The following is a 24,461-nucleotide window of genomic DNA, read 5'->3' as shown; positions in this document are numbered from 1 at the left end:
GGCACTGATCATGCAAATAAGGTGTGTGGAAACTGAACTGGGGGTGGGGGCACTGGAAAGTTTTGCCACTCAACTAGGCTTACAAAGAGAGCCAATTCCATAGCAGAGGGAGGACTTCACTTCCAGCAAGAAGAGAAGTTGGAACGAGACCGTGTCCTTTGGACCTGGGGTCCCATGCTGAGAACCTCCTAGACCCAGGAGGCAGAGCGCCTTGGTATGGGACCCCGCGCGCGCGAGGAGGAGAAGCAGAGGTGGAGCAGTGGTGGCAGCAGGCTCAGGAAACGGGTGTGAGATGGATGTGGTGGGGTCTAGAGGCCGAGCTGTTGGTACAGGGCAGATGGAGGGGCTGCCACGAGCTGCCCACCACCCTCACCCAGCAGGCTCACCTGTTAATCTCTGTTTTGCAGACCAGCTCGAAGCTGTACTCCTTGGCTTTGGTGGGCTGGAAGATCACGTCAAGTTGTAGACTCTCCAGTGGCAAGATCTTCCCAAACCCATCATTGGGCTGAATGTCCACGAACTAGCACACAGAAGTAGCCACCGAGGTCAAAATGACAACGGTGTGGCTCTCTGCTGGGGGAGCGCTGCAGTGGGGACGCAGCTCCTTGGCTGCCGCAGGGGCAGGGGTGGGCGTGAGAGAGAATGGGAGGAGATGCGTGTGATGGCTGGGGGCGGCGTTGGCGTAGGGATGGGTGATGGCAGACATAGGAGCATGTGTGTGAGTGGACAGCGGTGTTGACAGTGGACAGTGCAGAAGTAGTGATGAGGAAGCCAGGGTTGGGCTTGGCTTTCCTGCCCTGCAGAGCCCAGGGAAGTGGGGGGTCCAGAAGGAAGGGTGGAGAGATGAGCCTAGTATGCAACAGGCAGGCACCGGGGTGCAGTGGGGCGGAGAGGTGGAGGGAGAGGCAGCTATCATGAGGAAGCAGCAGAGATCTATGGTGGTGGTTGGGGTGATGGGAGAGGGTGGACAGAGAGACAGAGGTGGGAGTGGAGACCCGGGGAAGGGTTGGGCAGCCTCTGGCTTAGGCCCTCTTCCCGGCCCCCAGCCACAGCTGTTCCCAGACCGCATGTACCTTGGGGAGTCCGAGGAATCCAAACTCCTGGAGCAGGAGGGAGTGGTTGTGGAGGGTGATCTTGGTCCTAATAGCCTCGTAGATGGTGCAATGGCCAAAATCTACCTCCGAGGGGCTGATCTCCAAGTCCGAGGTCGTGATGATGGCCTGGACGGTGAACTCCACGGGCTTGACCTGGGCACCGAGGGCAAACACCACACGCCGAGTCACCTGCAGTCAGTGCTACTGAGAACGGTCCAGAACAGCAACAGCGTGAGAGGAGCAAGCACCCCTGCTGCACCCACTCCTCAGGGACATGGGGGCCGGCTTTGAAGAGCCCGAGTGTGGGCCTAAGTGTGCGTGTGCGTGAGGCTGAGTATACTGTGCAAACTTGAGTGTATGTTTGTGCCTGAGTTTATGTGTGCATGCCTAAGTTTGTGTGTGTGCCCAAGGATGTGTGTGCATGCCTAAGTGTGTGCGCATGTGCCTGAGTATGCGTGTGCATGCCTAAGTGTGTATGTGTGCCCGATTATGTGTGTGCATGCCTAAGTGTGTATATGTGTGCCTGATTATGTATGTGCATGCATAAGTGTGTGTATGTGTGCCTGGGTATGTGTGTGCATGCATAAGTGTGCGCGTGCCTGAATATGTGTGTGCATGCATAAGTGTATGTGTGCGCCTGAGTGTGTGCATGCATAAGTGTGTGTATGCGTGTGCATGCATAAGTGTGTGTATGCCCGAGTATGTGTGTACATGCTTAAGTGTGTGTGTGTGTGTGTGTGTGCATGCATAGTGTGTGTGAGTGTCTAAGTATATGTGTATGCCTGTGTGTACGTGTTATGCCTGAGTGTATGTATCTGTGTGACTGAGTGTATGTGTGTGAGTGCTTGAGTGTGTGTATATGTGTATGGCTGAGTGTGTGTGTGCATGCTGAGTGTGTGTACATCACAGGGTGTGTGTATGCCTGGCCAGCCCTCCCTGGACAGGATTTGGAGGCTCTTGGGTGGTCCTAGGACCTCCTAGTCCACAGACCTCCCACCTCCCTGTGCTCTTGGGTAGGAGACCCTGTTGGGAGGGCCCTGGCTCATGAGACTGTGAGGCCAAGTTACCCGGGGGAGCCCAGGAGGAGGAGACCATGAGGCTGCAGGCAGGTGTGTGGGAGGGCCTGTACCCTTGCTATGGGGGCACACGTGTGCATTAGTCTGTAGTATATTATGTATACATGTGCACATTATCTTGTGGTGTGTTGGGTATGTATGTGTGTACATCTGTCTATATATGCGTGTGTGGATGTGTTTGTCTATGGTTGTGTGTGGTGTGAATGATATAGATATGAACAACTTTGTGCATGTGCATGAGTGTGTGTATGTGTACCTATGTGTAATGCACTGGGTGTGTACGTGTATATCTCTGTGTGTGTGTCTGTGCGTGTATATGGTGCGTTGGATGTAATAAACATGTATACCTCTGGCTGTATGTGTGCACACACGTGTGCCTGAGTGTGTAGTACACTGACTACATGTATACCTCTGGCTGTGTGTGCATGTGAGTGTGACTATGGGTATGTATGTGTGTTGGGTGTTTACATGTATGCCCCTCTGTGTACCTATATGCATGTGTGTGTGTGTATACGTGTGTGTGGCTAGCCCACCGTGGGCAGGATTTGGAGGCTTGTGGCTTGCCAGCCACACACAGACCACCCCCTACTTCTCTGTGTTATTGGTCGTTGGGCAAGGGATACCTCTGGCCGCCAGGCATCAGAGCCCATCTGGATGGCAGGCAGAGCCCTCCCCTCAGGGGCTTCATCCTGCGCAGAGGCCAGCCCTCAGAGCAGCCCAGCTTCTCAGGCGCTGCACCCGGCCGGGGCCGTACAGACCTGGTCAGCCACCCAGATGGTCATTGGGGCCTCCAGGACTCGGGTCTCTTTGTCAAAGTACATCTCTGCGTCTTTTGGGAGGGAGTGTCTGGAAGAGACGGGCGCGTGCTCAGGTCCTCCTCCCTCTGCGGCTTCTGAAAGGCCAGCACGTGAGGGTTTCTGAGCCACAAGGAACATGGGGCCTCCAGGGAAGGCCTGGGATGGAGCCCCTGGCAGGGGGGACAACCAGGCACACTGAGCCTCTCAGTGCCCCATGGAGCCAGCTCCACCAGGGTCCGGCCGGGCATCGGCCTGCTTCTGAACGGCTGGACGCAAACTCACAGATGTAAATGCATCATGCTTTAAGTGCTCAGGCACTTGTAACCTGAGTCCCCCCAAGCCCCTTTGGAAATACATCACCCCCTTTAAAAGTTTGCTCTCATTATAAAAGGAAACCAGCGGCAGGGGAGACGGTCAGGGAGAGCACAGGTAAAACGAGGGAGCCCCGATGCAGCCCAAAGCTCGGTGGTTCGAGCCCACCCAGTGGCTCCCTGGGGGGAAGACAGGCAGGCTGCTGCTACTGCCGCTGCTGCTGCTGCTGCAGTCAAGCTCTCAGGCCCGGAAGCCCCAGGGGGCAGCCCTACTCTGTGCTGGAGCGTGTCACACTGAGTCAGAGCGGTAACTCGGAGAAAGCTCCGAGTCTTGGAGACAGGCAGGGAGGCAGCTCCAACTCGGCTGCAGGTCCTCGCTCCCGTTCCCCGCCCCAGCCCACCCCAGCCCCCTCACCGAGGCAGGAACTTGAGCTGCACCGAGTAGGACGACATGGCCTGGATGTAGCCCGTCTCGGGCAGCAGCTCCATGTGGGCTTGCAGCTCCTTGCACACCTCGAACCGGAGCCGCAGGGCCACCTTGGACCTGTGGGCACCTGGCATTAAGTAGGGGCTCACAACCCAGGGTCCCAGAGGTGGCTTCTCCTGACATGGCCGCTGGGAGCAGTCTTAAAGGCAGAGGACACTGAGTGGAAAGCGGGCTGAACACCAGTCCTCAGGCTGGGCGGGGGACCCCCCAGGCGTTCGGCCCTCCTGCCTGGAGCAAGGCTTGGGAAGAGGTGCCTGCAGGTCCAGGCCCAGCCCCCACTCCGAGTAATCCCCTCCCTCTTCTCCCCTGAGGGCCAGGATGTTGCCATGGGAGCGGTGGTCTTGAAGCTGAGGCTGGAGCAGGCCAAGCCATAGGGCCCATGGGGAACCAGGAGTTGGGGCTCAGAGCTCTTCCCTTAGACTCATCTCTGGCTGCCCCAGTAGGCACTCCTACCCTGTGAGCCCCTCCCACAGGGGGACCAGAGGCCAGAGTGGAAGTCTGAGTGCAGGGAGTGCCCTGAGGTGAGCCTGCAGGGCAGTCACAGGGTCTCCCCTGCACCCAGGGGCCAAGTAGCAGGATTTCCTCCTCCCTCCTGGCCTCTGGTCCTGGGGCCCTGAGGGCTGAGGTTCCCGAGGGAGCTGGCTTTACCAGTTCCTGCTCCTCCCTCACGTGCTCCTGGCGGCTCTTCTTGGGCACCCACCAACACCTTTGTCTGCCTTCCTGCCCACGACACTGGCCAGTGAACCACATCCACACATGGCTCATCCCGGCTATGACAGTCCCGAAACAAGCGACGCTGTCCACCCGTGCCTGGAGGGGGCCCCCAGAGAAATCGGAAGCGGTCCCCCACCCCCACGATGAAGCACAGGGTGCACACTCCGAGGCAGATGTCCTTCGCCCTGGGACGGGATCAGAAGCCCAAGGACTTATCTCCCCGGTACACACACCTGACCTTACCCTTCAGGGCTCCACCTCCTTGTGGACGCCGCCCGATCCCTGGCTTGTCACACCCCACAGACGGGCCAGTCATGAAAGGAAACTGCTCCCCCCACACCATCACCTTGGTAGCCTGTGTTTTTCCTGCAAGTCCCCGTGTCCCTGATGTGCACGGAACAATGGAAGTGTGGTAAGGGGACAGTGGTGCTGGGGGCCCTGGGGTCAGTGGCCTGGGCTGGACACACATGCTGCGATTCATGGAGGTTGGCTGTGCTGGGTTCTAGGGTCTGGCTGCCTTTTTCCCTATGAATGTCGCATCAACGTCCTTGCATACCTTCAGGGGGCACCCTCTCTGCTCTCAGGGCCTTCTCTGAGCTCTGGGCACAGCTGCACTGCCTGCCCCCTCCCCACCCCGTTCCCTGCCTCAAGATCTGCTGGAAACCCTCCACGGCCTTCCTAAGGCCTCAGCCCTTGAATACAGCTCCTCGTGGCGGTGACCCCAACCATAACATTATTTTCATTGCTACGTCATCACTGTCACGTTGCTACTGTGATGAATGGGCGACCCCTGTGAAAGGGTCGTTGGACCCCCAAAGGGGTCGAGACCCACAAGTTGAGAACCGCTGCTCCACAGTGTGTATGCCCCTGCAGGTGTCCAGCCGCGTGTGAGCTGGGCAGGCGGGTGGCTAGTTTCCCATCGCAGCTGCCCGGCCACCATACCAACGGCCAAGGAAGTGAGGAGCTTTCAGCAGCATAAGCTGATTCGCTCCTGGTCCTGGAGGCCAGAGCCGGGGACGGTTCTCACAGGGGTCCGCAGCATTCTGCGGGGGTGACCTCTTTTCGTTTCTTTTGGAGCTTCTGGAGGCCATCTGTATCTCTTGACTTTTGCCCCCGCCCCACCACCAGCCCCCAAACCAGCAGCGGCCCCCTCCCGATGGCTGCCTCCACGGTCACATCCCCTCCCTGATGGTCTGATCCCCTGCCTCTCCCTCCTAGGGACCCTGGGAGGATGTCAGGCCCCCTGGGTTCATCCAGAATAATCGCCCACCTCAAGGCCCTTCACGCGCCTCCGACTGCCCAGCCCCACGTCCTGCTCCAGGGCTGCCCCAGCAGGGGCCTCACCGCGTTTGCACCAGCACCGTGTCCTGGTACAGCCGGTCGTACATGCAGATCTTCAGGTCCACGTTGGGCTTGGGCATCCAGACGGGCACATCGATGGCTACGCCAATGACTTTGAAATACAGCTGGGTTGGGGTGTAAGTTCAGCAACATGCTCATGTCAGTGACTCGGTGGCAGAGGAGGACCAACCAGCCACCAGAGTCCTCCCCAGCCCCCTGCCGCCGCGACGTGCTGGAACTTTTTCAAGGACTGGGAGGTCGGTGATCAAACGAGCCACTCTCTGAAGTCGGGGGTACTTTTGATGTCACAGAATGTCTCAGAACACTGTATCTTACGCCTTCTCAAACATTAAAAACAATAATGGTAAACATAGACTAGGAATGCGCTCCGACTGCACAGTTATCAATAGTTTTAAGTGGCTTAGAAAGACCCCTGACCGTGGAGGGAGAGGGGGGTGGAAAGGGGGAACCGATCACAGGGACCTACATATAACCTCCTCCCTGGGGGACGGACAACCGAAAAGTGGGTGAAGGGAGATGTTGGACAGTGTAAGATATGACAAAATAATAATTTATAAATTATCAAGGGTTCATGAGGGAGGGGGGAGCGGGGAGGGAGGGGGAAAAATGAGGAGCTCATGCCAGGGGCTTAAGTGGAGAGCAAATGTTTTGAGAATGATGAGGGCAACGGATGTACAAATATGCTTTACACAATTGATGTATGGATGGATTGTGATAAGAGTTGTATGAGTCCCCCCAATAAAATGGTTAAAAAAAAAAAAGACTCCTGACCGAAGTCTAACTCATCTGAAGGAAACTGCCCGCACCGTGATTCTTTCACAGACCAGGACCGCCAAAGCGGCTCCTGAGGGTGAGGTACCCCACCTCTGGTCCCACAACCTACAGCACAGGGCTTCTGACACTGAGAGTGCTCTGGCACCCGCACCCCCGGTCCATAGAGTTAGTGGAGACACACCGTGCTTCTGGGGCCGGGGACAAGAAGCCAGGGCCGAATACGGAGGAGATCGGCCAACTGCAATGACACAGCTGACGGGGAAAGGCCACCAGGTCGCGCCCAGAGGGCGATGTGCTGGGGAATGCTTACAACTGGCTCTGGGGGGGGCGGGAGCTGCCCCACCCACTTGCTGCAAGATGGCCATAGATGACTAGCCCCTCAGATGGCCTGGCTTTCACATGGCCCGTCTCCTGCGGACTCCCGTGCTTGTTCACTGGACAAGGAGCGGGGGAGAGGGGAGAGGAGGCATGGGGGAGAGCACCAGGAGCCGTCTGGGACACGGGTGGTCCTGAAATGGCAGAGAGGCGCTGGTCGGGGCCATTCTAATGACTGCTGTATGAAATCTGTAGGCCAAGGGCAAAGCAGGAGGGGGTGGAGTGGGGGAAAGGGCTCCAGGAAGTGCGTTGTACGCTGGCTGTCCATATATTCCAGAACGCTCAGCTGTGCTCCCAGGGAGCCTGTCGGTGCATCAGGGGCCGTGGCTCCAACAGGACAAGGGATGGTGGTGTACCGTCCAGAGTTGGGAAGGGGTGCAGCTTCCCTCTGTCTGCTGGGCACCGAGTCTGAGAGGGTGGACTGCTTGAAGGAGAATGTGGCGTTGGGATCGGAAGAAACCCATTAGCAACCTGGATCGGCAGATGACACAAGCTGGCTGGCCCAGAGTGAAGACCTCCGGACCCACATGGTGGTTTCGGCAGATGTGCCGTGCCGTGCTGTGCCATCCCTCTCTAGCAAAGACTACGTGAAGACAATCCTGGCGCACTGAGCAGCGAGCAAAAGGATAAAGAACTCGCTGGGGCACTGGCCAGAAGAAGAACCTGGTGGAAAACAGCAACAAGAAGCAACAGAGCACTGGGCCCTGTGCCACCAGTGGGCCAGCACCGCATGGCCATCGTGAGACAAAGATGGCAGCTAGCAGGGGGAGGAGCATAGAACATAACTTCAGCGAGTCCCCAACAGGACACAGAATAAGTGTGTGGTCATGAGAAAAGGTCCTGATGGTTGGTTACAGCACATGGTCAGACCTAGGTACCCATGCCCCACCTGGTGCCAACTCCCCTCCTGCTCTCCTCCTGGGGATTGGCATTACAGTTGCCCATCCCTGTAGCCTTGACTGGTGGGGACCAAGGAACAAGCTCCCGCTCTTTCTCTACCCAATACCCATCTTTACGGCTCCTAATCCACCCTGCTGAGTGGCAGCAGGCCACTTTAGTGTGGTGCTGGCTGCTTGCCCTGTGCCTCCTGCTACTGAGCCAGGTGAGTGGGCGCAGGCCATCTGGGTATTGTGTGATCCCTCACCCTGCTCCTGCTCCTCCTGCCCACAGACCCAGCTGAGATCTTTTCCCCGCTGCCTGATGAGAGGCAGCAGACCTAAACCCCACATATGCCTGCCTGTCACTCCTCTCCCTCATCCCAACCACTGCTCACCCTGACCCTGTAAGGGGAGGCTAGGACCAATTGTGCGCATGTCAGCATGCCCCCGCCCCCCCATCCCACCCCCCAGTGGGAGGTGGCAACTGAAACCCACTCCCACTAGTCAATCAGACAAGCCACACCTGCTGTCCCACCCAGTTGGTGAGTGCCATTGGACCAATAACAGAGAGTGATCAACACCTGCCCGGCCCGTGCTCAGCTGCCTTACACAACCAGGGACCAGAGACCTGGATTCACACATTCAGCCCCTATACCACTCAATCAGAGACAGGTGGCATGAACTCCAGTGTGACAACTTAAAAGCAGAGTAGCATGCCTACCCCACCTTCCCAGATAGCTCAAGGAAACAAACAAACAAACAACAATCAGGATGCAGCAAACACACAATAAATAAACAGAACCATATCGTAATGTTTCAGCAACAGCAGATAACATACCATCATCTAAAGAAGCAGGACAAGCTCCTTCCGGCAAACGACCCAAAGAAAAAGCCTGGAACCTTCCTGAGCAAGAGCCGGCATTGCAGCTACCAGATAAGAAATTCAAAAGACCCACGTATTGGGCTACGGAGCCCTGATGGTACAGTGGATTACAAGTGGGCTGCTAAGCTCAAGTTCAGTGGCTTGAACCCAGCACTGGCTTCGTGGGGAAAAGATGTGGCTGTTTGATCCCCAAAAGATTTAAGGTCTCAAGAATCCAAAGGGTAGTTCTACTCTGTCTCATAGGATTGCTATGACTCAGTGGTAGTGGGTACATATACAGCACTCCTGAGAAATCAAGAAAGATTGGTGAAAACACAGGTGAAATCAAGAAAGTACAGACAAGACTCTAGAAGGATTCAGGGGAAAATACAATAACAAAATAGCAAAAGAGACGAGTAGAAACCCTACAGAAACACCACCTGGCGATTCAGAAGATTAACACCAACATTTCAGAAACAGATACTGTGTGAGAACAGGATCAACGAAGTCAGACTCAGTGACACAGGACAGACGACTTTATCAACCTGTTAGAAGAGCAGCCAGAAGAGGGAACGAGGAAGCGTAAGAGTGACGTGGGATACTGTCAGGAGGAATAATGTACATGTGCCTCAAATTTCAGAAGAGACAGATCCAAAACTAAGATCAAGATCACATAGAAACCGAGAACATCTTCTCATGAAAAATGAAGATTTCAGGAAGCTCTGAGAACCTCCAACAAAAGCCCCAGACACGTTATAGCTCAACTTTCCCAAACCAAAGACGAAGAGAGGTGGACAAATAATCAGTGTTACAAGAAACACATTCAGGGCTTTGCTTAGAAGTGAGCTGGCAAGACTTGGCCCCTATGACTGTGCACAGGTCATTAGGAAAGACCGGTTTCTAGAAAAGGACATTTCTGTTTGTTGAAACCGAGGGTCAGTACAAATGATGGCAGCCCCCAATAGGCAGATGGGCACACTATCCACGATGGACTCACGCATCCCAGTGATCAGGAGCACGGCGCAGGGCGGCCATGCTCTGTCTGGTTGTGCATCGGGGCACGGTGAGTCGGACCACAAACAACCACAGACACAAGGCAGTGTTGGTGGGAGCCAGTGCATCTTGGGAAAGGTCTCCTCTTTCCAGGTAAGGCACAGGAAGTCAGGTCTGAATGCGAGGTAAGAAATAGGAGGGGGTTGTTAGTGGGAATGGAAAAGCAGAGTTGAAAAAATAACAGGGGAATCGGAACAAGCAGCAACTGAGTTAAAACAGAAACGGAAACGGAAAAGGAGGAAAACATTCGCCAGGATGGCAGGAAAGAGATAAGGGGTGTCTTTCAGTTGGATGCAAGGGCTGGATTCTCCCAGTAAAAGCTAACAGTGCTCATCTGAGCTGATACGTGAAACCAGACACAAGCGGCGAAAAAGCATGGCTAGTTGGGGGGAAGGGGAGGAATGGGGACCTGACTCCAAGGAGGGCTAACTGCCCCCTCCCCAGGGGGACAAACAATACTCACGCGGAGGAAAGGAGACAGCGGCGGTGGAAGATATGAAAATAATCATAATAATTTATAATTTATCAGGGGTCCAGGAGGGTGGGAGGGTGGGGGAAGGAGGGATAACTAAAAAGAGGAGCTGATACCAAGGGCTTAAACAGAAAGAAAATATTTTGAAATCGATGATGACAACACATGTACGAAATGTGCTTGCTACACCTGATGCGTGGATTGTTACAAGAGCTGTAAGAGTCCCAGTAAAATGATTTCTAACAAGACGAAAAAGCATTATTGAGGGTGGAGTGGGGCAATGAACGCAATATGAGAGGAAAGTAGGCTGTAACGTCACCCTGGCTAAAGGAAAGGCACAGACCATGCTGAAGAAAAGCATGTTGTAAACCTGCATGCACTAAACAATACATCAGCCACATTAAGCTCATCTATTAGAAATGAAAACTAACTTGCTAAAAACAGAATCACAGAGGAATAGAGACACTGTGGGAAGAACACACACACACACACACACAGAATTCACGGTTATTGAGTTGATTCCAACTCATGGCCCTATAGGACAGGGTAGAACTGTGGCGGTGGGTTTCCGAGACTAAATCGTTATGGGAGTAGAAAGCCTCATCTTTCTCCCAAGATGCAGCTAGTCATTTTGAACTGCTGACCTTGTGGTTAGCAAGCCAAGGCGTAACCCACACCACCACCAGGTCCCCTGGGAAGAACACAGAGGGACAGGATTTAATAAATTTGTCTACATATCTTCAGCAAATACTCTTTTCATAGGCACACATCACATGGACAAAAATCCATTCTTGCCTTTGGTCACAAAGAAAAACTTAACAAATTTGAAAAATGGGTTATTTGCAGATCGTATTCTCTGATCATAATTTAATTTAGCACACTTAAAAGTAAATGATAAGAAGTCATGCATAGAAATCTAATCGGGAGTTAAGAAAGACATTCAGAGCAAGGGCTCTGGGTATGAGTATGCACATGTGTGTCCATAGCATCTGTGCATGAGTGTGGGTGTGCATGTGTATATCATGCGTACATGTGCATATATGTAGACTCTGCATGCGTGTGTACTGTGTGTGTGCATGTGTGCTCTCTGTGTTGTATAGATTCTGCTCCCAACCACCTGTGTCACCAGTTAGCCAACTGGTCAGGGCACTGACAATCTTATGGGAAGCAAGTGTCTCCCATGGCTGGGGGTGGGTGGGTAGGAAGAGGGGAGTTGGTGTCCCGCGCAAGGGGAGGCTCACGTCATGGGGAATCAGTCGGAAGTGGTGGGAGTACTCACCGTGGGGCACTGGGGATTCTTAAATGTGACCTTGAACCTGTTTTGGATCTCCCCTGGGATGCTCGGGGTGAAGATGATGGGCACTTTGATGGAGCTGAAGGGGCCGATTACACCTTCGGTTACCTGCACAGGGAGACACACCTGAGGAGCCTAGGAAGGACCTTCCAGTGACCCCTGTCGTGTGGCCCTGGGCCACACACAGCTGCAGGCCAAGAGGCTTTGCCCAGCTTGGACCTACCCCGTGAGAGGTCCCTGTTGTGGCAGGGTCCCAGTCCAAGGGGCGCTGGTGAGAAGCCAATTGGCCGGCAGCCTGACCCTCTTTCCATCCTCCCCAGACTCCGTGACTCACATCCTGGCCTAGAAGCCCGCAGCTTAGGGTTTCCCCACGCCGGGCCAATCCTGTCCTCCCCTGGGCCCTGCCCACCGCTGGAGGCCAGATCGCAGTCTCTTTTGTCTCCAGTGGAGCAGAAGGTGGCCCAGCGACCTGAGGGTGTGGCCTGGATGCCCTGCTTCAAGCGGCATGGGTGCAGGGGGGCTGGGCCTCCTGACCTCTCCCAACTGGATCTCCATCTCCTCCTCAGAGGGAGGCACCTCCGTGATGGTGGTCATTGTGATTCCCTCGGACTCTGGAAGGAAGGGGTGTGTGTGTCAAGGTATGAAGTGGGTGGAGGTGCATCTCCACTTCACTGTCCCCGGGAGCTTGTCATCTCTGCACACAGCTCAGCTGTGGGCTACTATGGGCCACAGGCGATGCTGGGGGGCCGGGCAGACCCACTGCCCCTTGATGTTGGGCATAGCCTTGAGGCTAGACCCACTCCTCGGATTGTTGGTCAGAGTGCTGCAGAGGGAGACAGGGCTCCCCGGGAGGGTTCTCGAAATGCCCTTCCTCCTGCCCCATTCTTGGGATTGTTCTAAGGCCCTGACAGGGGTGGGGTGGGGTGGGGTACCCTTTCACCCTAGCCTCGCCTGGTTCACAGATCTCTTTGTCCAGGCAGATGGGAATCTGGGAACACAAGGGGGATGGAGACAGGCTGGCGGGCAGCAACCGGAAGTCCTCAGTTTCTGAGCCCCTTCCCTGGTCCTGTGGAGCCCTGGTGACTCAGTGGTGACCAGTGGGCTGCTAGACACAAGGTCAGCAGTTTGAAAACAGCAGTCGCTGGTGGAAAGACAAGACTCTCAACTCCCATCAAGAGTCACGGTCTCAGGAACTCACAGGGGCAGTTCTACCCTGTCCTACGGCGTCACTATGAGTCGGTATCAACTGGCTGTCAATGACTGGTTTGGGTTTCTCTTGTCCGAAGGTGGCCTCAGAATGGGTGAGGGTGAGGTCACGGGTGGGAGATGCACAGCACTGGGCACCCTGACCCGGTGTGACGCGCCTTGTCCTGGTTCCTGATCTGATGAAAGGCTCATGAGCTTAGGGTGCCAGGACTGTTTCCGGTCCTGGGGTGATGGGAGGAGCCCCAGCCACGGGGGGTGGGTGCCCTTTGTGCTGAACACTCTGTCTGATCAGGAGGCCGAGGGGCTGGGGGAGTCTGAGTCTTGGGCAGGGCACTGCTGTCAGAGCCTCCCACCTCGGGAAGGCTCACACATCCTCGGTCCTGGAGGCAGGGCTGTGCTCTCTTCGAATACTCTAGAGGGGATCCTTCCTGGTCTCCTCTGGCTTCTGGGGGCCCCCGAGCATCCCTTGGCTTGTGGCTGCATGGTCACATGGTCCACTTCCCTCTCCATCTTCTCTAAGCCATCACTAAAGGGATTAGGGCTACCCTACTCCAGTGTGACCTCGGCTCAACCGATGACATCTTCCAAGACCCATTTCCTAACAAAGTAGGTCAAGCTGCTGAGCCAGTAGCACAGCGATGGTGGAACTAGAGGCGGGGTATGTGGAGGAGAGGGGAGCCATCACGGAGTGTGGCCCCTGCAACAGCATGGGGCGGGGCCAGCCCAGGGGTGGCAGCTGGGCGTCTACCCCTCAAGGCTGCATTTCCCAGTGAACTGTCAGCGGAGGGAGGGTTTAACACAGCTCCGAGTTTTGGGGGTCTTGCATTTGGACCCGCCTCTGGAACTCGCCCCTGCAGCTGATGAGAAGGTTCTCTGGGAGCCAGTTCTGCCTCGGCATGTCTGAGATGCCTCGTGTGCTATGAACTGGGGGGACAGACCATCCACAAAGCAAAGGTCAGTGGCCTTTCCCGGCATCGCTGTGCTCTGGCCTCCGTCCAGGCTGCTGAGTGTCTACAGCCAGCTTGGCTCAGGCTCCTTTGGGTCAGGCCACCGTGAAGCACCCCAAGCAGACATGCCAGGTCCACCCCCAGCCCGCACCCTGGACATCACGTCCTCTGGTCCGCCTCTCTGGTAGCCCCACCCTTTCCTTATGGAGCACGACACGCCGTTCCTGGGGGCCCGGGACTGTAAGAGGCAGCGGGCCCGCAATTCTGGTTTCTCCAGCAAGCCTTACCACCAGTCTGAATGCAGGGGCTTTGCTTCATTGGGCAGTCTGGAACTGAGCCCCCCGGGTCTTTCTCTGCACCCTCAACTCCAGCTGGACTCAGGATCCACCCTGGGTTGATCTGTGTGGATGGTGTTGTGGTCTCACCGTCTAAGTTTGGACCTGTGCTGACCCATTGGTCCGGAAAGCAAGCTTGCATGCATTCTAGAATCCGGCTCTTCATTTACCTGCTCCGTGAGTTCTGTTTTAATCTTGGACATGGACTCTCGACGGGCTTTGAGCTTCGGTCTGTTCCAGCGGTTCAGAATACTCCCAGTGAGCATGTCTTTGAACATCATCTTTCCTTGACCACAATGGGTAAGTCACCAGTTGTAGGCTTCTCACTGGGCTCGATGGCTCTTAGCATGCCTTTCACCTCGATGTCTCTGTCTTTCTGCTCACAGTTAGACAATGTCTCTTGTCATGATTTCTCTCTTCAGTAATGTCTAATCTGTAGTTTAACCCATTTACTGAATTTTCATTTTCAATTATAATTCTACCTCTTCAAGTTTTACTTTGCTCACTTCCAAACCTATTTGGTCTCATTCCTTTGCGATGCTTTCATAGCCTTCCAGTTTTCCCATGGTTTACATATACTTATTTTTACAATGATATTTGAAATATCCATTTCCTTAATGAGTAGTGATGTTGAGAATCTTTTCATATATTCATTTGCTGTACACAGATCTTCTTTGATAAAGTATGTGTTCAATATTTTGCTCATTTTGAAACTTGGTTATTTAAACTTTTTGTTGTGAGTTTTGAATGTTTTTTATATTTGATACAAGTTTTTAATGAGATTTGTGATTTACTAATATTTTTTGCCACTTTGTTATTTTCTTTAACTTTGTTATTTTTCATTCTCTTAATGATGTTTTTCAAAGATTATAGGCTTAAACTCAAATTTATATATATTCTTAATTTTAAAAAAAGGGATGAAGCTTATAATGTCACATCCAAGAAATGTTTGTCTAATTCAAAGTCACAGATTCCTTCCAATTCCTTCTTCTAGAAGTGTTATAGCTTCAGGTGTAGAGTTTAAGTCTGTAATCTATTCTGAGTTCATTTGTGTCTACAGTGTGAGAAATCGGTCAAAGGTAAAATATTAAAAATATATATGTCTTCCCAAGCGTTAATTCATCACTGGTTGAAAAGAGTCCTTTTTCCAAAGGATCACCTTTGAACCTCTGTTAATATCAGTGTGGAACTAGTTTTGGAATTGCCAGTAGATTCCACGGAACCCATGTGCCCATCCTTTTGCCAGTACTTCCTTGTCTTGACTTCTCTTGTGGCTCGTTGTCGGCTCTGACTCATAGCGGCTCATAGCGACCATAGCACAGCAGAACGAAGTACTGCTCGGTCCTGCCGTCCTCCGTTGTGCCTGTGCCCGAGCCCACTGACGACGCAGCCACTGTGTCCATCCGCCTCATCCAATGTAATTCACGTCTGTAGCGCTGGCCCATAGGATGAAACACTCCCAATCCTGGTCCAGGCCCGTGGTTGGTTGTGGATAGGACTTTTGTGATCCATAAAGTTAATTGACTGACTTTGGGAAGTAGATCACCAGGGTTTTCTTCCTAGTCTATCTTAGTCTGGAAGCGCTGCAAAACCTGCTTAGTCAGAACAAATAATCATATCATAGTGAATAAGGCGGGGCGTGGAGACCCAAAGCCCATTAGTAGGCCACTGGACATCCCCTTATAGAAGGGTCTCGGGGAGGAGACAAGCCAGTCAGGGTGCGATGTAACAATGATGAAACATACAGCTTTCGTCTAGTTCCTAAATGTTTCCTCCCCTCCCCCACTATCATGATCCCAATTCTACCTTGCAAGTCTGGCTAGACCAGAGGATGTACACTGGTACAGATAGGAACTGGAAACACAGGGAATCCAGGGCGGATGATCCCTTCAGGACCAGTGGTGTGAGTGGCGATACTGGGAGGGTAGAGGGAGGGTGGGTTGGAAAGGGGAAACCGATTACAAGGATCTACATGTGACCTCCTCTCTGGGGGACGGACAACAGAAAAGTGAGTGAAGGGAGACATCAGACAGTGCAAGATATGACAAAATAATAATTTATAAATTATCAAGGGCTCATGAGGGAGGGTGGAGTGGGGAGGGAGGAGAAAAAATGAGGAGCTGATGCCAGGGGCTTAGGTGGAGAGCAAATGTTTTGAGAATGATGAGGGCAATGAATGTACAAATGTGCTTTACACAATTGATGTATGTATGGATTGTGATTAGAGTTGTATGAGCCCCTAATAAAACGATTAAAAAATCCCTGCTTAGTCCTGTAGCAACATGTAAGCCTGCACTGATCAATGGCTGGTGACCGTGCATGAGGCACCTTGGTTGGGAACAGCCTGGGTCTCCCACTGGAGGTAAGAATTCCACCACTGAACCACCAGTGCCCTCGTCCAAGCAGATTAGTTCAAAGGAAAAGTAAAGACAAATTTCTAGCTGTCGTCCAGCACAGAAGAGATAGAGTTTGAAGTTTTAGTTCAGCCAAATGAATAGCGCCCTCAAATATAAGTTTACAGCTTAAAAAAAAATCATTTCATTGGGGGCTCTTACAGCTCTTTCAACAATCCATATATCAGTTGTCTCAATCATATGTGTGCATATGTTGCCATCATCATTTTCAAAGCATTTTCTTTCTACTTGAGCCCTTGGTATCAGCTCCTCTTTTTTCTCTCCCTCCCCCATCCTTCCACCCTGGTGAACCCTTACAAATTGTTGTTATTTTAAAATATATATATATATATATTGTTATTTTCATGTCTTACACTGTCTGCTGTTTCCCTTCACCCATGGTTCTGTTGCTTATCCCCGGGGTGGGGGTGGGTGGGGGGGTGATATGTGATCATTGCGATTGGGTCTCCCTTTCTCTCCCTTCTCCTCCCGCCTTTCTTATCCCATTACTGTCCCTGAGGGGTTTGTCTGTTCTGGATTCCATGTGTCTAGAGCTCTTATCTGTACCAGTGCACATGCTCCGGTCTAGCTGGATTTGTAAGGTAGAACTAAGGACATGATGGTGGGGGGAGGAAGCATTTAAGACTTAGAGGAATGTTGTGTGTTTCACCCTGGCTGGCTCGTCCCTTCCTTGTGACCCTTCTGTGAGGGGATGTCCAATTGTCTACAGATGGGCTTTGGGTCTCCACTTTGACCCAATTTGTTTGCATCAATATGATTGTTTATTGAGGATCTTCTGATGCCTGAAACCAGATCCCATCCACAGACACCTCATGTTCACACAAGCTGGTATGCTTCTTCCACGTGGGCTTGGTGGCTTCCCTGCTAAATGGCTACTTCTTTAACTTCAAACCTTTAAGACCCCAGACACTGTATCTTGAAATAGCTGGGCACCATCAGCTTTCTTCACCACATTTGCTTATCATCCCATTTTGTCCTCAGCATTGGTGTCGGGCAGGTGAGCATGTAATGCTCTTTCAATGAAGATAGTTTTAACTCCTGAATTAGTCTCCAGGAGACCTGGGTTATAAGGTGTGCCAGAGGCTGAAGAGAAAGGCTACCAGATGAAAACTTGAGCCATCAGACAAGAATGAAAAGCATCAGAAGTGGTTGCTATCTGGTTAAATGTACAAGAGCTGGCTAAGTGGAAAAGAAAAAAAAAATTCTTTTTCTGCCCCACTAAATTTCCTCACTGTGGATAAAATTATCTAAAGCAAAATACATATGCTTGTATTGTGCAATTTATGGTGTATGTTGTTATGACAACCATTGGATGAAACCAGAAACAAATGACACAGAAGATCTGAAATCTATAAACCACCTGGATCTCACGGACATACAGGACACTCTACCCAGCAGGCCACGCCTCATTTCCAATGCGCGTGGTACAAGCCCAGTGGTGGCCCGGATGCCGGTCTATCTCATGACCTCAACAAACCGAAAACGCCTGAAAACACACAGAACGTCCTCTCTGACCACAAGGACATTTCGTTAGACGGCGACACGTCATCTACACAGATGTGAGGTGCTTGGGAATGAAGCAAAACCCTTCTAAGTGCCCCACAAATCAAGTCAGAAGTCACAAACGGAACGAAAGATATTGAAGGGCACGGTGGGGGATGTGGGGAGCAATTGGTGGGGACAAGAAGGAAGCCTGCGCGAGCCTTCCTGAGATGACTGAACGCTTGAATGGCATGATGTGTCAAGTATAGCTAACAAGGACACGTGCAGACCATGATTCCTCATCAATGCAGACACAAATCTTTAATAAAATTATACTGATCAATAAAAATACTTCACATGGATTGATCATGAAAAAAGAAAAAGAAAACAAGACCAAACAACATAGTAAACATTGGGAGACCCCCCCGGGAGCGAGCGGTACTTAGTGAGCAACACATAGCTGAAAGTGCTGACATCCTAAAAGTAAGAAACGATCCAAAGTCAGCGATCGAATTTGCTAGCTTAGGAGGGCTCCTTCATAGTAAGGCAACCCCCAAACAGCTGCTGTGAAGTTGCACCAAGCTGACTCACAGGGACCCTGTGTTCAGCTGAAGGGACCACCAGCAGAACCTGCGCCATCCTCACTCACCCTTGTTAAGTGTGAGCCCACTGTTGCAGCCACTGTGTCGACCAGCTCAAAGAGAAACGGGAAGGAAAGGGAACCGAGCGGTGCTTTGAAAAGACGGACAGGGGTGCTCACCCGTCCCCAGCTCTATGGATCAAGGGGGGAAGAAAATAAGAGACCATAAAGGCCCAACATCAAGGATGAAAAATAGGATTTTAATGAAAAGCCTGCAGGTATGAGGGGGCTTCAAAGCGTTTGTGGAAAAATTAAAAAGTCCTTTAATTCCATTTCCCCTCTACATGCTTTGAAGCCTGTTCATATTAAAGGGATAATGAGAGAATCCAATGAGCTTCCTGCCGATACCTTTGACACTTTAGATGCACAGAAAGTCTGCAGAACCCAACATCTTCTAGAGAAATTGAATTATTTACCAAAACCTTTCCTATGCCTCCCACGCAAACTTCAGGCCCAGAGGGCTTCAGCTGGTGAATGCTACCAACACTTAAGGAACACAGAGATTGCAGGGGCTTTTTCAGAAAATTGGGAGAGAGTGCTGAGGGCTCTCTCTTGAGAGCTGGCTTTGTGAGCCCAACAGAAGCCTGACAGCCTGGCCTGGCCCGGACCACCGCACAGACTCACTGCCAGTATCACGGGCACCACAGGCCAGCGAGAGCTTGCTGAAGGGAATTTAAAAAGTGGATTCAACTATTTAGAGACAAGCAACTCCAGAAAGTCGAGCTGGATTCGGAAGAGGCTGTGGACCGAGGCCTATCCCCGTGGATGTCAGGCGGATCTTGACTAAAAGCCAAGAATATCATTAGAAAGGTGCTTAACTTGTGTTTCATAAACTATGCAACACGCCCAGGGCTGTGGGGGTCACAAATTATGGGAAACACTTGGGAGAATGGGAATTCCAGAACATTTAACTGTGTTCTTGTGGAATCTGCAAGGTAGTGGTTGGAGTACAATAAGGGGCTGTTGTCTGGTTTCAAAGGTGGGCAGCAAAATTGTATCCTCTCACTGCATTTATTCAATCTGCGTGCTGAGCAAACGATCCAAGAAGCTGGTCTGCATGATCAAGCACGAAGCACCAGAGTTGGAGGGAGACTCCTTAGCAACCTGCAGTGTGCAGATGACCGCCCCTGGCTTGCAGACAGTGAAGCCCACTGGAAGCCCTTCCGATGAAGGTCGAAGGTCACAGCCTTCCCTGTGGATCACACCACAACCTAAAGACGACAGAAGCCCTCACCACTGGGGTCACCGACAACATCATGAGAAGCACTGAAGAGATGACGTTGGGGTTTCATTCTTCTTGGATCAATAAATAATCAATGCCCCTGGAGACAGCAGTCAAGAAATCAAATGACATATTGCACTGGACAAATCTGTGGCAAAAAAACCATCAGTAAAATGTTAAAAAGCAAAGATGATGTTTTGATGGTGTATTAGTCTGGGTACTTTGGAGAAACAAATCCACGGCGACTCATGTATAAGAGAGAGTTTTATGTAAAGAAAAGGTGCATCATGAAAACATCCCAACCCAATGCTGCCCAAGCCCACAAGTCCAACATTAACCCATTAACCCAACACCAGTCCACACAGTCCTCCACCTCACAAAACAGAGGCAATGATGCCGACTGCAGGAGGAAAGCTGAGTCAGTGAACAAACAAGCATCTCAGCACTGGCAGGGGTCTCCACACGGCTGCTCCAGCACCCAGGGCTGCATCGGGATAGATCCATGCGGCTTCTCCTTGGGGATGTCTTGTAGGAAGTCAGCCTTGCAAGCTGAAGCAGGGAACTGCTAAGGCAGCTGCACCCGATGCAACCATCACAAAACAAGAGACCCGAGAACTAGAAAGGCGAAGCTCACCACCCATTCATCCCTCCACCTTTCACCCAGCCCCACATGTGATTATCGGCCAGGCTGGCACAATTAACTAACTCAGATGGCTAAGATAGGCCTGGTCTGAGCCATTGTGTTTTCCTATTTCCAAGCCGAGCCATTGTGTTTTCCTATTTCCAAGCCGAGCCATTGTGTTTTCCTATTTCCAAGCCGAGCCATTTTCAGTCACTTTATATGCATGTGTGTGTGTGTGTGTGTGTGTGTGTAACAACAAAGAAAGCAAATTGGAGACTTGATGCATTTGAATTGTGGTGTTGGCAAAAAAAGCTTTGAATCCACCAGGCGGCCAGAACAATGAACTTGTACTGCCTTGGAAGCAGTCCAACCAGAAGGCACCTCATCACGGAGTGTGGCGAGGCTCACCGGGGGAGAGGATCCTGTAACTCGTCTGGTCTTCAGTCACACATGTTCAATGTTCAATGTTCAAGTCACGAATGTCCATCTACTCTTGAAACGGTCTACGAATGAGATCGACGCATGGTTGTATTGGGGCCTTTGTGGACTTGCTCGAATTTTCTTCAGCTTAAAGCTGAATTGCACATGGGCCATGGATGATCTGCTCCACGTCAATTCCTGGCCTTGTTTCGGCTGATGAGACTGCGCCTCTCCAAGCGCTCTGCCCACAGCTGGGGTCAGTTTGATCCACATGGAAGCCTTTTGGCCAAGTCCACCTATCCCGTAAGTCACCGTTCACGCTGTTGGGCGAAGGAAGACTTGCGATGACGAAGCCGTGGGCCGTGCGGAGCTCTACGACCAGTTCTGATACCACTGTTGCTCTCACCAGGGCTGTGCTTCCATCTGCTGTGTCTCCAAATGTGGCATGCCTAGTAACTATCACCAGTAACTACCAATGCATCTTCTGATGGCATGTTTGGTCCATTTCAGACTGCAGAAATGGGTAGAAACATTCCGTTTCTTTGCCTTTGGCTTTAGTGGTTGGGGTATAAGCTGGAACCCCAGTCATCTTCACTGGTCTTCCTGGTAGACGTGGAGAGAGCATCCTCTCACTTGACAACCCTGTACGGGAGGGTAGATCTTGGAACGTTCTGACGGCGAGTGAACAGAAACCATGCGGCGGTCTGATTCACGAGTGCTGATACCGGCGGTATAGCTCCCAGCATCACCCAGTCCCACCAACTTGCTGCTCAGCCAGGGCTGGCCTGAGAGGAGGAGAGCAACCCCGAGGGGTCTGGCCTGGAGGGTCCTGAGTTTTCTGTTAGTTCAACTACCAAGGCAAGTCTTAGTCCCCTTCACATCTACATTTATTTGACTATTAGAACAGCTACATGGAAAACGAATCCCACCGCCTTGTGACTTGGTCTACCCACCCACCACCCACTGTCCTCTGGGTGAACTTCTCTCGGGGCTCACGGGCTCTTCAGACGCTGAGCTCTGGGCTCTGGGACCCTGAGGCCTGCAGTTCACCTCCACTGACCTGGGGAGTCTGGGACAGGAAGTGGGGGTGGGGGTGGCGCAGGGCTCTGTGCTGGAAGATTAGCGGTTGGGGGGGGGGTGTCACTCACCTGTGTGGCGCACCTCCTCCATCTCTTTGCTCTCTGTCTTCCTTGTCTCAACAGGTGAAGATTCATTCCCCTCAAACAGGTTCTCAGAGATGCTGGGCAGGGGTTTGTCGTACAGATTTTTGTCTTCATACTCGATGATGCTGCTCTGAAAAGGGGACCAAATGTCTGCCCTTGGGGACTTCCCTATCTCCCTTTATTGTTATCCTTCTCACTAGCCAGCAGCACGCCCTCCCCCAACCCCGGACTGTGCCCTTGTGCTGCCCACACTCTGCCTACTTGGGGCTGCAGACCCACGGGGTTCAAACAGCACAGCACCTGCCTCAATCCCACAAGGCCTCTGGCATGTGGGTCCCACTTAGAAGCTGAGTGGCTGGGCCCTGAGTCCCCTACCTCATGCTTCCCAGGCCCCCTTGGCCAAGGAGGTCACTTTAGTCTCCCTCCCTTCTCCTCAGTGGGCCATGGGGACAGACCCTCCTTCTGCTGGAGAGCCGAGAGGTGGTCCAGTTCTCTCTCTCTCTCTCTCTCTCTCTCTCTCTCTCCTTTCCATGAGTCAGCCTCTCTAGGCTCCATCCTTGTCCTGACTCCAAAGAGCTTCGGTCCAAATTCCAACTAGCCTGCGGACGAGTCCAGGTGTCTCACTCACCGTGTGCATGGAGGGGACCTGGTCGCAGGATTCAGCTGCGTGCTGGAATTTGAATTCTGTGCCCAGACCACCGACGTTAGTCAGGGTGAGGACCCGGGATGCGGTCTCACCCACCACATAGCAGCCAAAGTCAATGAGGTTCTTATCAAGGGACAGCTGTTAAGAGAAGGCCGAAATTTGAGCCGCTCCAGCCAGGACACCTGGCAGTAACCCTAACAGACGTCCACTCACGCCGGCCCATGCCTGCGCCGGACATGTCCACACCTCAGAGATCCTAGGTTTGTGTGTGGCTCTTGACTGCAGTCCGGCCAGTGGCAGAAAAAACTGTCTCTCTCTGGACAAGTGAAAAGCGTGTCCTTTTTTCCTAGCTGTCCAAAGGCCTTGATAGTGACCTTGCAGAGCTGAGCTGGGGAGGTCAGGCCTGGGGTCCCTCCTGGACACACCCATTTTCCCCGACCTCACTCTAGGCTGGAGGAGTGGGACTGACCCAAGTGTACTGTGGGGCAGAAGTGCATGACCGGTAAGGGATGGCGTGTTATGATATCACTCGCTGACTTTGAGGTGGGTCAGCAAACATACACGGGCGGGGCAGCTGGGTGGAACAAGGATGGTCAAGGACCGAAGAGAAGAAAGACGAGACAAGAGAAAGATGTCAGGGACACAAAGCTCGGGGGGACACAGTCTTCTCGTATGAGTGGCTGGGGTCTCGAGTCAGAGGGTCCTGAGCTCTAGGGACACACGGGGCAGGCTCACGCACGCTGGCCGTGTTCTTCCGGGGTCATGTGAGTGCTCATCTCTTCAGGACCCCTGCCACCCACCTAAGGAGGGGCCAGAGTTGACTTGAGTTGCACCCCTCACCACAGGACACTCCCCTCCCACCATGCCCATGCCCTGCCCACACCCGCTTCATGGAGGACCCTAGCCGGGGTGTCCTGAGAAACTTAGCATGAGCTATTTTGGAACTTACAGAGCATTTCTTGGCTGAACATATCAGCGGAACAGAAAATCCACCCGTCTGAGCCAAAAAAGAGACGCTGCCTTCCAGATCTTTATTGATCTAGGACAACAAAGGAACCCCAAGCATGGTCAGTTTCTGTCGCCATCCACAGCGACACACACTGCGGGTGTCTACGGAGCCATGGTCTGGCTGGGCCTGCCTGCAGCCCCCAGACTCCACAGAGGTCAGCAGAGCGTGCTCAGAAGGGGCCCCCACTCAGGTGCAGGCAGCCCTGGCATTATGGTGGCAATCACATTGATATCTGATGCAACAAAGTGCAGAGGCCTGTGTGGCTGTCCTGAGATGCTGAATGCCCCTTTCTTTATCCCAGTATTTGCAGGCATCCAAGGAGCCCTGGTGGTGTAGTAGTTACGTGCGGGGCTGTGATCTGCATGGTCGGCAGTTCTAAACCACCAGAAGCTCCCGTCCACAGTTACTGACTTGGAAACCCACAGGGGGCGCCGCTAGGAATCAGCACGGCAGTGAGTTTGGGTTTTAGGCTTGGCAAGGACCTGATTCCATCCGCTACCCCACAGACCAGCATGGGGAAAACCCCATTTCACACTGCCTGGCTTTTGGGGTGCAAGTACTTACCATAGGTTTGAAGGTGACAAGTACTTCGCAGGACATCCCAGCTGACATGGGACCCGGGGGATCAAACCTGCAGGCATAGGGCCAGGGCGCATAAAGAAGCGGCAGTCAAGAAGACTCAACATAAACATAAATGGAGTCATGGGAGAAGAAACAGCGGAAGAGGGTAAAACTCAAAACAGTCCTGAAATTAAAAACTAGCTTCAATGTTCCTATTGAAAGTGGTGTTAACAAACCCAGGGACA

General features: G+C 52.5%; 1 protein-coding gene across 1 annotated transcript in view; it reads right to left on the bottom strand.

Moving 5' to 3' along the window:
- Positions 1 to 24,461, bottom strand: part of CFAP74 (cilia and flagella associated protein 74) — a 67,789-nt gene that overhangs the window by 10,507 nt on the left and 32,821 nt on the right. The window contains exons 15-28 of the mRNA XM_045299229.1: positions 24,220 to 24,312; positions 23,596 to 23,685; positions 22,629 to 22,784; positions 21,986 to 22,130; positions 21,311 to 21,479; positions 13,854 to 13,926; positions 12,501 to 12,537; positions 12,084 to 12,160; positions 11,535 to 11,657; positions 5,824 to 5,945; positions 3,694 to 3,822; positions 2,929 to 3,016; positions 1,074 to 1,247; positions 387 to 520 (exon numbers count right to left, since the gene is read on the bottom strand). Coding sequence (XP_045155164.1) covers positions 387 to 520; positions 1,074 to 1,247; positions 2,929 to 3,016; positions 3,694 to 3,822; positions 5,824 to 5,945; positions 11,535 to 11,657; positions 12,084 to 12,160; positions 12,501 to 12,537; positions 13,854 to 13,926; positions 21,311 to 21,479; positions 21,986 to 22,130; positions 22,629 to 22,784; positions 23,596 to 23,685; positions 24,220 to 24,312 — 1,610 coding nt within the window. The remainder of the gene's footprint in view (positions 1 to 386; positions 521 to 1,073; positions 1,248 to 2,928; positions 3,017 to 3,693; positions 3,823 to 5,823; positions 5,946 to 11,534; positions 11,658 to 12,083; positions 12,161 to 12,500; positions 12,538 to 13,853; positions 13,927 to 21,310; positions 21,480 to 21,985; positions 22,131 to 22,628; positions 22,785 to 23,595; positions 23,686 to 24,219; positions 24,313 to 24,461) is intronic.

Source organism: Echinops telfairi, unplaced genomic scaffold (assembly GCF_000313985.2).
Source record: "Echinops telfairi isolate 266 unplaced genomic scaffold, ASM31398v2 ScPeMD7_7457;HRSCAF=8495, whole genome shotgun sequence".
Classification (NCBI taxonomy): domain Eukaryota; kingdom Metazoa; phylum Chordata; class Mammalia; order Afrosoricida; family Tenrecidae; genus Echinops; species Echinops telfairi.
The sequence above is the reverse complement of the archived record's forward strand: the minus strand, read 5'-3'. Positions and strand labels throughout refer to the sequence as shown.